This window comes from Durio zibethinus, chromosome 27, assembly GCF_047325235.1.
Source record: "Durio zibethinus cultivar Kanyao isolate XHJ-2024 chromosome 27, ASM4732523v1, whole genome shotgun sequence".
In the NCBI taxonomy this organism is placed as follows: Eukaryota; Viridiplantae; Streptophyta; class Magnoliopsida; order Malvales; family Malvaceae; genus Durio; species Durio zibethinus.
In genome coordinates this window covers 5,401,452-5,418,953 of record NC_143188.1, presented here as the reverse complement: position 1 = coordinate 5,418,953, position 17,502 = coordinate 5,401,452, and the positions used below count along the sequence as shown (strand labels likewise).

Below are 17,502 nucleotides of genomic sequence, written 5' to 3'. Positions count from 1 at the left end.
CAATAAGGTTAAATATAAAAATGACTCATATATTATATATTTTTTATCAATTTGGTACTTAAAAAAATAATATCATTAATTTAATAATTCAACTTTCATTTTATCATCCATTTTAGTATTTGAGACTAATGTTATCAATCAACTTACTGACATAGCATAAGCATTCAATAAAATGCTGACACATATAAAAAATATCTAATAAACATTACATCATCAATTGCCATATAAGCCTTAAAGAAATTTTTTAAAACTCTAAAAAATTCAAAAATTTTTAAAAAAAATTATTTTTTTTTAATATTTTATAAAATTATAAAAAAATTTAAAATAGAAATATTTTAAAATTTTAAAAATTTATGAAAATTTAAAACTTCAAAAAAAATCTCAAGATTTTAATAAAAATCCAAAAACACAAAAAATTGAAAAATTCATAAAAATAAAATTATAATAAAAATAAAATTTCTTAAAATTAAAAAAAATTAACAAAATTGAAAATAAAAAAAAATCTAAAATTTTTTGGAAATAATCTAAAAAATTTTAAAATATTGCAAAATTTGTTTAATTTTTTAATTTTTTTAATCTTATAATTTTAATTTTTATATTTTTTTGAATTTATCATTTTTTTAGATTTTTATTTAATTTTTAAGTTTTTTAATATTTATAATTTTTTAAAATATTTTTTATTTTTAAAATTTTTAAAATTTTTCAAAAAGTTTTAGATTTTATTTTATTTTTAATAAAATTTAATAGAATTTTGATAAAATTATCATATTTTCATATTTTGAATTTTGAAAAAAAAATTTTAATTTTTTTTATAACTTTTATAAATATTTCAAATATTTTAAATTTTTTTATAATTTTTTAAAATTTTAAAAAAAATTTAGAAATTTTTTAAATTTAATTTTTAAAATTTTTTAAAATTTTTTAAAATTTTAATATGTTTTTGAAAATTTCTTTTGATGTTGGTGTGGTAATCATTAATGTGGCATTGATGGAACTTTGTTGATATGTATTAACAACTTATTGGATGGTCATGCCATGTTAACAGGTTTACTAATGGCATTAACCGTAGATACCAAAGTGGATAATGAAATAAAAGTTGAAATATCAAACTTACAATTTTATTTTTTTAGCTACTAAATTGAGAAAAAGTATATAGTACAGAGATTATTTTTATATCTAACCTAGCCCAATAACTTAATAGACTTTTTTTTTATCAACCAATAGCTATTTGACAAATTAAAAGTAAGTTGGCAATTCAATTGTGAGCTATCTTTCAATTGAGAGTGATCCTCATTTGAGAACAACCTTTATTGTATGTTATTGATTAATCTACGTGCAAAAAGTATTAGTACACTCCCAACATATATCCAAAAATAATATCAATTAATCTTATGTTATTTTAAAATGGTCTTATGTAAATGGGCTTTTATTCTTAATTAAATGTCATTATTTAAAATATTGGATGGTTTTTAAATTTTTTTTTCAATATTTTGTTAAAATTTTGAGAAAATTCCTTCACTTTAAAAGTATTCAAAAAGTCCATTCATTTTTTAAAAAAAATTCATCATCGGATTAATTTAAACTTTTATAAAAAAAAGTTTGTTTTTGTTTTACCAATCTTTCTTATTACTAAAAACTTTATTAAGAATAAATAAAATATTTTTATTGCAAAACTTCCCAAATCTTCAACTACTTTTGTAAGATTTTATGAAAAATCATCACTCAAGAATTTCTAGTATCACTTGCAATTTTCTTTTAATTTCATTATGGAAAATTTTTCATTTATTTAAATTTATATGATGCAAATAAATAAATATAATTATAAAAAAATTTAATTTTTTTGTCTAACAAATATTTTTAGATTTTTATGTTGTCAAACGATTAAAACATATTCTTAATATAAGATTTTAAATATGTATATAAATAAAAATAAACAAATCAATAAATGAAAAACAAAACTAAAAGGAAAACACAAAATAAAATAAAAATAACCAAAGAAAAAACAAAGAAAAAAATTGGTTACCATGTGTCTAAAACAAAGAAAAATACCAAAAGTTTTTTTTTTTTTTGTTTTTTCCTAATCACTCTAACCAATTTATTTCATGTCTTAATTAACCCTTTAGTCATTTTTTATATCTTACTTAGGTGTTTTTGAAATTCAGAAATCTTATATTTAGAAATAACTTTAATATATTACGAGAATAAAAGAAATAACATAAACCAAAGCTTAAAAACAACTTTCACCAACCTTTGTAAAGACATTGCTGAGCCGTTCATAATAAAACCAATTGGGAATAGTTTTTATTATATGTAATAGATTATAGATGGCATAAAAATAATATAGATTAGAACAAGAAAATAGGGTCTCAGTGTTGACTTCACTTAGGTTGGTATTTTCAAATATCAAGATCAGGTTGAGGCTTAGTCTATCAATTTAGGCTTGATAATATTTATAATATTATTAAAATTTATTTTATATTAATATTATAAATATATATAAAATATTAAATTTATCATATAAAGATTTATATTAACACATTAAACGCTAAATATATTTTTTATTTTTATCAAATTCTATTACTAAAATTTAAATTGTGTTATTCATGTTTTTTTTTTTTATATCACATTATTATATCATATTTAATTATCTAATTTTTGTTTTTTTACCATGTTTAGGATTTTTTTTTTAGGGGAATTCAGCAATTTGGCTAATTATGTTGGTTTGGTTACTTGACAAAAGAAGAATGTTTAAAATGACTCTTGTTTTAACGTTTAAAAAGATTTCAAACAAATAAAAAAAAAACACCCAAACCAATCAGCTTTATATATGAGTGACAGCTTTATGTTCTACTTACCACTAAAACATTGATTTTCTAAGTTATGCTCTTATCTACAAAGTGGGTACCACCACATCTTTAACTTTGTATTTTCATTAAATAAAGGGTAACTTTATATAGTACTGTATTAGTGTTTTAATCACTTTTTCTTTTTCTTTTTTAATAATTTTGAGACCTTATTTATATTTAAAAAAAAAAAACTTTAAAACGTGGTTCATGCACCAAAACGATGAGAGGAATAAAGCAATTTAGGACTGTTACGTCTGGTTAGTAAAATCAGCTTTATCTAGTCAATATGCTCTTGATTGTCACATCACTTATTCAAAGAGGATCAGCATTTAAATTCTGTGTCGTCATGCATGCTCGCCTACTAGAGTTCCTCACTAATCTTAAACTCCTCACGTATCAAGAGTTATTCATTCCATTCTGTCATTAACGTCTCATCAATTAATCATTTTATTATAGTTCTTTTTTTTTTTTTATAATCATTAAATGTTGCTCACTCTCAACTCATATAAATATCCTTAAATTTTATATAAATATTTTATCAATTATTAATTATTCATTTTTTATCATCGCCTCTATTGTCAACTCACAATTACCTTTAAACCCTTACGACTCATACTTGTTTTTTTTTTTTTTTTTGGACGGAAATGGGTATCTGTACAATAGAAAAATCACATGGAAATTCATATCTGTGTGACTTGAAATACAGAAGGATATGAACATCCGTTCGCATCTTACAACTCAAGCAATGAATTCTCGTAAGGCCTCATCATTTGACCAGATCAGTGGCTTCTATTTCATTTCATCAAGTGTTTCAGGCTACAACTTTCAAGAAGCAGAAAATCCTTTGTTGACACAATTCCATGCTTGGAAAAGAGATCATTTGCCTTCAATTTCACTAAACTGGTTTTAGGATATATTGGCTGCTAGCAAAATATATAGCAATTTCATTTTCTTAAACAAACCTAAATAACCCACTATCAAAGGAATTTTATAGAAAAAAAAATCTCTTCCTAAAAATTATAAATTCAATGAAAATTTTCCAAACGCACCAGTCCCCTAAAAAACTTAAAAAAAAAGAAAATTTATGATTTGAAAAAACAGAATTCAAATAAAGAAAAGGACGAAGAAATTTGTAAAAGAATTACTATTGGGAAATTGAGAGGGGAGAGACAAGTCATTTTCTCTTTGTCGGGAGCCATGCAAACAACATGTCTTTCTATACGTTGTAAGTCGGATGAGGATTTCGACGAAAGCCTGTGATCCGAAGTTGAAATTTGATGGAAGAGCTTGATGTTGAAGTAGATTTAGAAGAAGGAAACGAAGAGGAAGAAATAAAGCAAGGACAAAAAGGAGTAGAGGTATAATATATCACCCACCCCAAAAAAAAAAAAAAAAAAAAAAATCTGTGTATCAAAATTTGTAACAGAGAAAGACAAAGATAAGAAGGAATTTATTAAGGGCGACGACAATTCAATTTGGATCTAATTTTATTTAATTTTTTTAAATATTATATAATATTATACAAATTTAAAATATGATTTGAATTTAAATTTAAATTTTATTTAAATTGAATCAAATTTTATTAATTTAGTTTATTATTTTTAAATTTTTATGTATTATTTTAATATAAAATTTTAATATATTTAAATAGATTTTGATATAAAATTATTATTTTTATTTTATAAAAATTTAAAAAATACATAAAAATTAAAAAATATATAATTCAATTTAATTCAAATTTTTTTATTATATATTTTTTAATTTAAAATTTAATTTAAATTTAATATGTACATTTAATATCCTATTTAAATCGAATAAAAAAAATCGATTCGAATCAAATAAAATATTATAATTTTGAATCAATATTTTAATTTTTTTTTATCCTTAGTTTTTATTCATAAGGAAAGCTCTTTGAATATGAATATCTTATTTGATTAAGATATTTTATTTTTAAATACGCATATTCGATTGGTTTATTATTTTTTAAAAATAATTATTCATTAAAATGCTTATATTTTTGAAAGTACAAATCTGATAAAGGTGAAATTTCGAATATATATTTTAAAAAATGTGATAAAATTTTTAAATATTAAACGGTTTCTAAAAGAATTGAAAGGTTAAAAATGTAATTTTATGAGGTCAATTAAGTATTTCAGTTTAAGGGTATTTTTATCATAACCATTTTTTTATTGTAAAGAGCAAAAAGGTGATTGCATTTAAAAGGCCCCTTTTGTTTTTGCTGTAGCCTTTTTTTTTTTTTTTTTTACCTTGTTCTCCTTAACGGTCCCTGTACAACACAAAAAAAGTTTTCCCAAATATTCTCCCAACATGCTACTGTCTTGAACTAAAATGGAATGTAATAAGTAGTTATTAGTTTTTCATTTTTCTTATATAATTGTTGATGCAGCTTCAAACCAAATGGTTGTAAATATGTAACATACTCTACTTGATTTTATCTTTTATATCGTATGAACGACAACATGTTTAATTAAAATATTTAAATATTATGTTTGTTGAGTTAGCAAACAGAGTTACTATAACTGTTATGTTATAAGAATGTTAAAGGAGATATCATGGTCGGAGTTTGAACTCTAACTTTTTTTTCATCATTTAATGTAAGGTTCTGATTCTTTGAATGATAAAAAAAAAAATACTTATATTAATTATTATTATATTTTAATTTAAAAATAACAAACGTTTTAAAGATGCTTGTTAACAAAATTTTAAAATATAGTCTATAAATTGAAGTTCACAATTAATCAAGCTATATAAAATACAGGGAACCAATAATTTGGAAACAAGGACATCTGATTTGATTTTAAAGTTAATACATAATTTTTTTAAATTGGGTATAAGTTATTTATAATTAATTAATCATAATTTAAAATTATGTAAAATCTATGCTTTTAAAAGCTAAATCTTTATATAATTTTTACTTATAATTGAATACTTACAAGATTATGATAAAAAATTACAAGTGAAAATGCTCCCTTAAAACTTACTTTAAGAATTTTTTTATCGTTTATTGAATCTCAGTAATAACTGATCAATAATAAGAGAAAAACAATTTGAGAAATACAACAAGGTTGACACTAACTACTTAAAATGAAAGAGTAAAAAAAGTTTTTGACAAATATTTAATAATTATTTAAGTTTTTAATATTTTATTACAATTAATTAAAATTTTAAAATTTTATTTTAAATGATTTAAGCTTTTAAATTTTATTTTCATGAAATTAAACATTTAAATATTCTTTTTATTCCAATTAAATTTTTTATTAGATGAAAATTAATATTAATGATTAATTAATTTTTATCTAATAAATGTTCAATTAATAAACAGTAAACATAAATATTTTATAATTTAATTAATTATAATAAAATAATAAAAATTTAGATTATTATTAAAAATTTTTTCAAAATCTTTTTTTATTAATTAAAATAAATAAATTATGGATAGACCTGCTTATGGCAGAGTGATTTGTTCGAATCCAAGAGTTTTTTAAAAATTTTAAAGGTAATGTACATAAATATTAAGCATGTTTTCAAAAATTAAAAAAATATTTTTATTATAATGAGTCCATTAGTTTTATTTTTTATAATATCACAAAACTATTTGCTTTATTATTTATAATAAAATAAAATCTAATTCTTTTTTATACAAAACATTAAAATAATGATTTAATTTTAAATTATATTCAATAAAATTAAATTAGATCAAAATTCAAATAAATTATAAATTTAATTAAAATTAATTAAATTAATAATTTATAAAATAATAAAAAAAACTATTTTTTTCAATTTTAAATATTAATGTTTTGAATAAATTTAAATTTTATTATTACATATAAAAATAAAATTAAACAAAAAATAAAACTCAAAAAATTAAATCACGCCAACCTTGAATTTTCTTAAAATACTAAAATATCACATTAAATTTAATCCGAACTCAGATCCAATTTAACTTATAAGTAGCTCTAACTATAGATAGATAAGGTTTTAAATAGTAACTTTTAGACTGTAAAAGCTCGAGCATTAATCCAGACGGAAGGTTAAAAGCAAAAAAACGCAAAGCCCCATAACGTTTTAACATGGAAAAGGGTGAAAAACAAATTTTATTTTTTTACCAAAACTGCTATTAAAATTCCCTAACCAAAGCGAATCTGATTATGTCACACTCCCTTACTTCACCTAAATCCACAAACACCCCTCCGGCTCTTTTCACGCGCTTCCACTTGCGTTTGGACGTCACATACCTTGCCAATCCTTCTTTTATAAATTTCGTTAATTATTAAAACAAAGCAGTTATAACAACCACCTGGATTCAAGGCTAACGAGAGATTGCCACGTAAGCAAACAGTGAATATAGTGGACCCGATCTGACGTGTAAATCAACGCTGTCGTTTCGTCCTGGCCCGATTCTTGCGACGGCGAGATTTGGAGGGAAAAGTCTGACGAGATTAATTCATCAATCAACCAACAAGAAACCGAAAAAAAAAGAGGAAATAGTACTAATAATATTAATTAATTAATTTCACAGCGGCTTTGGTTTTTCTATTTTATAATCCAAAGCCGAAATCTGTATTTCTGTTTCTCTTCCCCATTGTTTCTCTCTCTTTTCCCCTCTAATTTTATCACCGGAAAATTGCGTCAGCGATCGAATGTGAATTAGCGCCAAAAGAATCGCCTTTTGCCTACTGCGACGGATCGTTTTTCGCCAAAGATATTATCTGGTTTGAAAAACTGAAAGCTTTTTGTATATTATTATTATTCATTTTGGTTTGTTCTGGGAATTTTTCGCTAGAGATCTGGTGGATGAGGTAAATTTAGGTTATATTCTTTTTTTAACGGATTCTTTTTTAGTTTGTGATGAATTTGAGGAAAAGAATAGGAATTTAGTGTTTTGTCTCGCTCTTCATGGAAGAGCGAATGAGATCTCGTGAGCATTCGGGGATTATAGTGAAGAATAGGAGCCAGTGTTTGATTGTGAAGAAGAAAGGGGATGGTTCGGGTGGGGCCGGGTCTATTGGGACCCAAAAGATTTACGAGTCCAAAAAACAGAAGAAGAGGCCTAGGATGATTATGAGTGATTCGGGTTCTAGTGATGAGCTAGTGATGCCACCTCGAAGGAGGGTTGGGCCCGAAACAATTCAAGTTTGTAATGGTTTAGCTGTTTATGAAGAAAGTGAAATTGGTAGGAAGAGAAATAGGGAGGAGAGGATAAGGCAGAGTGAGGAAGGTTTCATTGGTAGGAATGGGGAGGATTTGAGTGAGAATAAGAGGAATAGGTTAGATGTGTATGACTTTAATGAGTATGATGGACTCGATCAGGAGATGATTATGAGGAGGCGCCGATTTGATTACGATGGAGAAGAGGTTGGCAGGAGGAGATTGCTGGGTTCAATGCCTGCAGTTGCTCGGAGTAGTATTGAGAGAGAATATGAGAGTGGCCCAAGAAGGCATGTTTTCCTTGAAAAGAAGAAGAAGAAAATTTTGTATTTTGGTAAGAATGATGGGATGAGTCAGGGTGATCATGATGATAAGGACAGGTTTAGGAAGGATAGGGATGGTGTTTGGCTGCAGTACTCCTTGTTAAGGGAGAGGTTTATGGCTGGTTTGGATAAACCCATCAGGGTTCAGGGCAAAAATGGTGTTTTGAAGGTCATGGTCAACAAGAAAAGGGTGATTGAGCCTTTGAAAAGTTTTGATGACTTGGAAGTTGAACAAGACAGGAGTGGTTCAAGGATTGATGATAGAATTAGGAGTAACTTGCATGTCTGTCCATCCTTGTACTCTGAGACGGAAGTTCTTGAGCAACCTGTTTCACTTGGTAGGAAAGAGAAAAAGAAAATGAATTTGCTAAAGACACCGACAACTAAGAAAAATAAGGCCTCTGACTGGGATTCAGAGGATAGTGATACTTCTCTGAAGCTTCAGCCAAAGAATATGGAAGCTTCTAACTCAACAAAGAGGGTAATTAGCAAAGAGGAAAAAACTCAAGCTGAGCAGCTTCTACCTACCAAAATCAAAGAAGGAAAAGTTAGGCGAGGATGTGGCACAGAAAAACAGAAATTACGTGAACAAATAAGGGGGATGCTTCAGGAAGCAGGCTGGACAATAGATTATAGACCAAGGAGGAACAGGGACTACTTGGATGCAGTGTACATCAACCCTGCTGGAACTGCTTACTGGTCCATCGTCAAAGCATATGATGCACTCCTAAAGCAGCTAGATGAGGAAGAGGAGGGCAAACCTGTTGGGGATGGTTTTGCATCTGCCCCATTATCAGATGAAGTTCTCAGCCAATTAACAAGGAAAACCCGAAAGAAGATGGAAATGGAGATGAAAACGAAGCAAAGAGATGACCATAACAGTGAGAATGCACAAGAAGCTGTTGCTTGGAAATCTTCAAGTACCAGGCATGAAGATGAGAGTATGGATAGCTTGAGTCATGAAGAGAAACTAAGTTCCTTCATTAAACATGGTAAGTCATTCAAATGTTGGATGAATAACAATGGTCCCTTAAGTGCAAATGTAAAAGGTCAAAGTTCTCTCCATGGGCATGATAGCTACGAAAAACCATCCTCTATATCCAATTATCATCTTGTTCATGGAAGAAAAAGTAGAAAACTTGGCAGATGCACTTTGTTGGTTCGTGGTTCTAATGTGGGTCTGATTTCAGAGGGTGATGACTTTGTTCCATATTCTGGGAAAAGAACACTGCTTTCCTGGCTGATTGACTCCGGAGCAGTGCAGTTGAGCCAAAAGGTGTTGTATATGAACCTTAGGAGAACAAAAGTCATGCTAGAGGGCTGGATCACAAGGGATGGTATCCATTGTGGTTGTTGTAGTAAAATCCTCACAGTTTCAAAATTTGAGATTCATGCTGGAAGCAAATTGCGCTAGCCATTTCAGAATATATATTTGGACTCTGGTGTTTCTCTCCTTCAGTCCCAAATAGATGCATGGAACAGACAAGAGGATTCTGAGCAGATTGGTTTCCATTATGTAGATGTTGATGGTGATGACCCCAATGATGATACTTGTGGCATTTGCGGAGATGGTGGGGATCTGATCTGTTGCGACAGTTGTGCCTCAACATTTCATCAGAGCTGCCAAAATATAGAGGTATTTATGCATAATTTTCTCACCTGCTATATAGTGTTTCACATTTACAAATGGTGGTCAGTCTCTCTTGTTTGCTTTCTTTCTCCTACAAGTTTTCCTTGCAAATTTCTCGGTCAGTTTTATTTTAAATAGAGGTTAATGAAGGTTTTAGAGTTCAAGAGATTTCTGAGTATTGAGAATTTAGGGGATATTCAAGGGGCAACAAAACTCCAGTTCATGGATCTGGGATTCTTGAGTTTATGTGGATCATTTATTTATTTTTCTCCCTCCCTCTCCCCCCTCCATGGCCCCAGTCTCTTCTTGCTCCCTCTTGAGAAATAGCAGCTGTGTTACTTGAATGGAGTTAATGACCAGAGTTAGATCTAAATATGTTGCTAGGTAATGCAATTTCTTCCTTTAAGCGGATAGTTATGTTCATTTTGAAGGTTGTAGCTATTGAGCATATGGTAAGGGATCTCTAAATTTGTTCAGTGCTGAACAAAATTTAAGGGCATTGTTAAACTTCCTTTGATTGGTGTTGGACATGTAATTTAGCTGACAAAAAAAGGCGTATGTCTTATTTATAACTTTTAGAAGAAACCTTTTCCTGAATGTTTTCTCCTGGCTGACTGTTCGTAAGACCTGTTCCCTGAATTAGTATCAGCAATGTTTTGGATCTTTATGCAAGAAATGTATGTCGGTGGCTTAATGCTGCTCCCTCAAATGGTTGTGCTTTTGAAATGTAGTTGTCAGCTACATATATCAACTGCTTTCTATCGTATGTTTGATGACCTGAAAAGGATTGGCTTTTAATTGTCTTCCAAAAGATGAAGTGAAAAAGTTTTATCCTGCTTACCGTATTTGCTAGTTTTTATTTTTATTCTTTTGAATTTGTTCTCCTGGTAGAAAATTTACTTTTTCTGACCTTTTTTGCTTGTTGATTTAAACTGCTTAGCAGTTGAACACAAACTTACCTTGTGCTTGTTAACTTATACTGCTTAGTAATTGAACACAAACTTAGCTTAACTTGGCTTTTATTTATACACACTCTTTTACAGTTTCTGCCAATGGGTGATTGGCACTGTCCAAATTGCATATGCAAATTTTGTGGCAATGGCAGTGACATTGCTCAAGAGGATGATATAACTGATCATGTGCTTCACACTTGCAGCCTGTGCGAGAAAAAATGTAAACATTCTCTTGGTTTTGGTGTTCTCGATTCTTTGAAGTTTGAAGTTGCTGCCGTAGTTTCCTCTCCTTGATTTCTTTTCAATCATATTCTGATCGTTTTCCATTTTTGTAAACCACAAACCATGCATTAAAGTGACAGATGAGGTTCATATTGACTCCGACAGTTTACTTCTTCCTTTTTGTGGGAATACATGCCGAGAGGTAATATGCTTTTCTTCTGTTGGCATTGTAATGCTGAATGTTGTGATTTGATGTAAATAAAGAACTTATGAAAAATCTATTGCAGAAGCAATCATACCCTTTATTTACCATATTTAAAAGATGTTGAACCTATCTTACATCAAATTGCCTAATGTTTATCAGAAAGTAGTTTTGGTTTCTTCATGACATGATGGTATTGACATATTGTTGCTATGGTTGTGGCTAGCTAAAAAAGTTATTATTAACTCTATTGAATATGAAATTTTCGTTGTATGTGGTGTTCACTTTTTTGCCATAATATTGTTAAACAGAAACAGTTCATCTAGGTTTGTAATATGTGTTTTTCTGGTAGATAGTATCTTAGGGCTTTCTGACATGGGATTTTGTTTCTCTATTTTTTCCCTTATTCATTTAGTGCCTCTCAAAATTCCTTTATTTCCTTATTTGGGAATCAAAATTGTATTTTTTTTTAAATGTAAAAAGTGGGTAATACAATGGTATTGCTGTGTTACTGTGGGTAAAACTGTTCTCATGAAGTGTAGCAATAAAATTTCTAAATTGTGCATGCATTGTTTGCTTTTTTATTATAATGTTGTTTAAACAGAAAGGTTGTTTTGTGGGTTTGTGTAATTAATATATGTTATCTGGTAGATTATATTATGTCATCATTTGATTCAGGAATTTGTTTTTTAGGTTTTTTTGCCTTATTGATTTGATGCATTGTAAAGCCCTAGTTTTTTTCTCTTTTTCCTTTTTTGTTCTGGAAGAAAACTGGTATCTGTTTGCTTTTTTTTTTTTTTTATGGGGTTTGTTCTGGTTCATATCTTGCTGCTTTTGTATCATATTATGAAGGCACAAAGTTCAAATATGTTAAAGCACATGTTCAGAAATGTTTTTGTTGTTCCTACAGCTCTTTGAGCATTTACAGAAGTATCTAGTGGTCAAACATGAACTAGAAGCAGGGTTTTCATGGTCTCTTGTTCGAAGAACAGATGCATACTCAGACACAATTGCCATAGGGCTTCCGCAGAGGGTTGAATGTAATTCTAAACTAGCTGTTGCAGTGACTGTGATGGATGAATTTTTTTGCCCATTGTTGACAGGAGGAGTAGGATCAACTTAATAAATAATGTACTTTATAATTGTGGGTAAGCATTTTGGATGCTGAATTTAAAGCGGTGTTGGTTTTGTTAGCATTTTTCCTTAATAGTGCTTGTCTAGCTGATTATGCTTTAATTATTTTGTTTCTTCATGTAGATTATAAGAGTCTCATCATAATTTGTGAAACAAATTTTTGTTTACTTTCCTTACTATCTTCTTCGATTTTTTCCACTATGATTTATAGATTTTTTTTTATATATTAGTATTAACCTTAGCATTTATTTGCAAGTTTGGCTGAATAGAATGTTTCAGTATGCTTTTTGAGCTATTATGTGCTTGCATGCTCATTTATGATTTTTATTGTATATCTTGTCAGACTATGGATATGCTTTAAGAGAACTGTCTGATATAGCATGCAGTATTTTTGTATATTCTAACTATTTTTTAAAAGGATCCAAGGGATGAATTTCCTATTTAAGTGTGTTTGAATTATGTTTTATTTTTACAGTTTAAAATTACATTGAACTCTTGTTTCTGTTATGATTTCAGCTAATATTTCTATCCATTTCTCACTTTCTGCTTGGATAAGATCTTGTGTATTCTTCTATAGTCTGTGCCTTTCCTGGATTATACAGATTATAGTAACTGTGGCCATTTTATTCTTTGTCAAACATCAAATACCTAACTGTTTGCAATTTGCTGCTTTTATCTTTTAAGGTCAAACTTTAACCGACTGAATTATAGTGGCTTCCACACTGCTATTCTGGAGAGAGGCGATGAAATAATTTCTGCAGCATCTATCAGGTATAACATTTTGGCATCTATATGCTGCACCTCCCCCCCCCCCCCCTCTGCAGTTATTTATCTTTGGTTGGGTGGATAAAAATTTCAGAGAAACATAATGAAGAGCAGAATCACCTAACAAAACACAAGCACCTTACTTCTTGGTGTAGATATCCTTGGTTGGGTTGATTTGATGCACTCTAGATTATCATTCTAATAAATGCTTACCAATTTGATGTCCCATTAACCTATGTAGGTTCCATGGAACTCAGATGGCAGAGATGCCATTCATTGGCACTCGCCATGTATACACGCGGCAGGGAATGTGCCGTCGGCTTTTCTGTGCTATTGAGTCGGTAAGCTGTGAGGAGCATATAAGTGTGTTTGTATGTGTGCCTGTGTGTCTCTCTACATATAAATAAATATATATATGTATATATGCATTTATGTATATATATATATATATATATTTCCTGTTCCCCTTTTGCTTGATTGTGTTGTTCCTTGTAACATTAATTTAGTTTATTCTTTTCATGTCTGAAGGCTCTCTGCTCTCTCGAGGTTGAGAAATTAGTCATCCCTGCAATTGCTGAACTTACACATACATGGACCGCAGTTTTTGGTTTCACTCCTCTAGAGGAATCACTTAAGCAAGAAATGAGGTCCATGAATATGCTGGTCTTCCCTGATATAGATATGCTGCAGAAGCTACTGCTGGAACAAGAAAACACAAAGGCAAACTTGACTGCTGTCACAGGTTTTAGTTAATGCAATTATTCCCATTGTTTTCAGTTATGTTTATTTACTGTTCTTTAACTTCTCAAAATTTGTCGGAGTAGGTGCAAAGCAAACTGAATCAGGATCTAATGAACATATCACACCTGAGGTGGCTAACAAATCTAAACCTGGTTCCCTCTCTGGGCATGATACTCAAGAGTGTGATGATGGTGGTTTGCATCATACTAGTCGCATAAATGGGGAAATTGCTGCTGCAGATTCAGGTTCCCAATGTCCAAATGTTTCTATCAATGATTCTTGTGGAAATAGTGGTTCCTTGGATGTTTCCCTGGAACCTAATATTTCTGTCTCAGTTGAGGAAACTACGCATACTAATTATCAAACAGGGGACGAGGAATGAATCTGCGTCAGATAGTAAATGTGTTGTAAACCCTAGCTCAAGCCATGATACACTTGAGGTAGAGAATAAGGCAGGACTGGATTCTCCTGCTGAAGATAATACTCGGTCTTGTACAGAGGGTACGGATGATACTTGCGCAGTAGGTGTTATTGATTCCAAACTTCTGATCTCTGATGATTGGACTGATTCACAGTCAGGGGACAGGGCAGCTGAATCTGCTTCTGACAGCAAAAATCTTGCTACCTCCTCTATGGACTATAGTGCAGTAGACAAGAGAATCAGTCCTCTGAAAAATACTCAGTCATCTGAAAAGGGTGATTTGGATGTTGCCCATGCAGGTGACAATGTTGCTGCTGCATCTGATGTCATAACTGAGCTCACAGTTTAAGAGACTATTTGTTCCAATTCACAGTCAGGGGACAAGCTAGGTGAATTTCCTGTTGGAAAATCTTTTCTTGTTTCTGATGAAAGTCATGAGACTCCAGAGATGGAATAGAAAATAGCGTTAGATTCTCCTGATGAAGATAAAGGAAGTGGTACGAGTAATGTTCATGCAATTGCTAACGTACCTGTTTCTGATAACATGGTAACATCATATAATTTAGTAATAATATATAAAATTCAATTTGATTTTTTTTTTATTTTTTACTTTTTAATCCAAACATATATATATATACATATAATATCTAAATTTAATTTAAATAAAATAAAAAAAATTAATTTAAAATAAATAGAACGTAACAATTTCAAATCAAATTTTAAAAGTTTTTCACTTCTAAAATCTTCGTGCTGAAATATAAAGCAAGATACGAGCCAAAAAAAAAAACCTTCAAACGTAAACAACCAAAATGGTATGCCATTCTTATATCTACAACATGCTCCTGCACTACAAAAATTCTTCAGCTGTGCTTAAATCATTCAATATTTCATTCTTAATCTCTTCCGGTAATGGAGCAGATGGACCTGCCCTGGAGTAGAAACTGGCCAAAGATCTGATTGCTTTTTCCAGCTCAACGTACGACTCCTGTGATGCACGGGATTATAAAAATATCAATAAAATCCACCAAAGAGAACCAATCTGATGCTTTAAAACAAGCAGTCAAGGATGGTAGGATACATACCTCACCAGCCACTTTCTCTTGTCCCTTCCAATTGCTCAAATAGTCTCGAATTGATTCTTTTGCAGAATCCGCCGTTCGTCTAAATTTAGCGATATCCTTTGGATCCTCCTTCAGTGATTCACGCAGTGTTTTCACAACTTCTCTGGCTGACTTTAAGTATGCCTTTGGCAACACTTTTCCAGACTTCGTTTTCTCATTAGGATCAAACAATGATTTAATGGCACCTACAACTCCTTCATCCTCTTCCTTCTGGTCACCTGGTTCAGCCCGTACTTGTAACGGAGTTATGCCGCTGTTGAAGGTCAGAATAACAAGCAATGAAGCACTGGTACACGCTATTGTTTGACGACGACCAGATAAAGATGGTTTAACAACATCACATCTGAATTCCCGTTTACCTTTTGTATTGCAGAAAAACAGTCAACAAAGAATGGAGATTGATGAGGAACAAATTCATCAAGATGGAAACATTTAAAGCTCCATTACGTACTATTTACATAAAATGCTTAAATCTGATCTCGAGATCTAACATATGAGATAGGAAGAAAATGAATTAATACAATGAAAGTAGCTAAGAGTTTAAAACATTTGTGTCACTAATAGGGGTGCAATTTAGCCCAATCGGGTTTATACACTTTAGGTTTAAGCTTGGCTTGACTCGAAAATTTCAAACTCTAAACTCGATCAAGTTTTATTTTTTATGTTCGAGCTTGAATCATAATTTAATAAACCACTTGAGCTTTATTGATAGACTCGGTAAAATTATAAATTTTGATATTAAACACTATTTTTTTATCATTTACTTATATTTTTTAAAAATAAAAGCTTGATGGAGTGTCTTGAGTTGGTATACTACTTAAATTCGCCTCAACTCATTAAGTAGCTCGAACTCGGCTCTATAATGAATGAGTTGAGCCGAGAGCCTTTTTTTAATTGAACCTGAATAGTTTGACTCGTTTACACCCATAATCACTAGCCTTAATACAGAAAAATGAGAATTACAAACAGAAATAAGCAATCACATAAATATACAAGGTTCAAAAGTTGTAGAAAATTGTTCCTTACATTCATTTTCAGGTCTCAAGACCGTCTCCATTGCATTGGAAACAGTAGGGGCAAAGATCTTTGCTGCAAGGTTAGGGGCCATACTTTGGATAACAGCTACAGTATCTCAACCAATTTGGATAACAGCTACAGTATCTTGGCCTGTGCTATCCCATGCCCTGCCCAGAGCATTCACTTCAGGGGAAATAATCCAGAATTCTCAAATTCTTTCTCATATTCTTTTGAAATACAAGTATCATATCCAAAATTTGACTGATTTTGTTAAAAAAAATTGACGTACAAATTTGAGTAACTATACCTCTTAACCCTATAAATATGAACAAATGAAAACTAAACTGCCTAGGAAAAGCTAAGAGTTACTGCATAAAATTCAGGGGAGAACATCATAGATTTTAAGGAAAACATGTAACAAAGAAAACCCACTTCACCATTAAAAAGGAAAGAAGAAGGGAAAATTTGTGAAGAGAAGAAAATAGAAAAAAGACAACAAAATAAAGTTCAAATGGTAACTAAAGCAACTTCAATGGCTTTAAGATGTTACCTGCTGCAACAACCTCCACCTTGTTTCTTGCAGAGTTCCAGTCCCAAACAATTTTTATCCAAAGATTGAGGGATGAGTTAGTCATTTCACTTAATTTCGTCTTTTTTTTCAAAAAACAAAAGGGAATTCTTTCGTTTTTTAGGCCTCATCGACCATGTTCAGGGCCCAGGTCATGTCCATCTTCAGTTTTCAAGACAGAATATAAAGGAGAAATGGGCCTAAAGATGTTAACAAAGTGCAAGAGGAGGAAACCCGAGAAACTAGAGAATAGGCAGCGAAATTCACGTTTCTGCTATTCACTACAAACCAGAAATCAAACTAGAGAGTAGAGACTAGGCAAAAACTCGATTGAAAGCTACTTACTAATTGTATCGAGTCTCCTCCTTTTTTCAGGCTGAAAAATGGAAA

At 30.2% G+C, this 17,502-nt stretch overlaps 1 protein-coding gene and 1 pseudogene across 3 annotated transcripts; one reads left to right on the top strand and one right to left on the bottom strand.

Annotated features, from left to right (window-relative positions):
* The first annotated feature begins 7,335 nt into the window (after nt 1-7,335).
* On the top strand, nt 7,336-15,003 carry LOC111279800 (uncharacterized; annotated as a pseudogene). The gene is made up of 9 exons (XR_016334624.1): nt 7,336-9,330; nt 9,529-9,974; nt 11,012-11,141; nt 11,257-11,345; nt 12,256-12,493; nt 13,164-13,250; nt 13,486-13,615; nt 13,773-13,986; nt 14,069-15,003. The product of XR_016334624.1 is annotated as an uncharacterized LOC111279800 (transcript).
* Nucleotides 15,004-15,074: 71 nt separating this feature from the next.
* On the bottom strand, nt 15,075-17,143 carry LPA19 (photosystem II 11 kDa protein-like protein). 2 transcript variants are annotated; one of them, XM_022866868.2, is made up of 4 exons: nt 17,095-17,143; nt 16,554-16,711; nt 15,489-15,886; nt 15,075-15,391 (listed from the first exon to the last, which is right to left on the bottom strand). In XM_022866868.2, exons 2-4 carry the CDS (start codon nt 16,633-16,635, stop codon nt 15,254-15,256), a joined length of 618 nt encoding a protein of 205 aa, XP_022722603.2. In that variant the 5' UTR covers nt 16,636-16,711; nt 17,095-17,143; the 3' UTR covers nt 15,075-15,253. The 2 variants fall into 2 exon arrangements, with proteins under 2 accessions (XP_022722603.2, XP_022722602.2); XM_022866867.2 differs by lacking the exon at nt 17,095-17,143 and having other exon boundaries at nt 16,554-16,660; nt 16,691-16,833.
* Nucleotides 17,144-17,502: the final 359 nt, after the last annotated feature.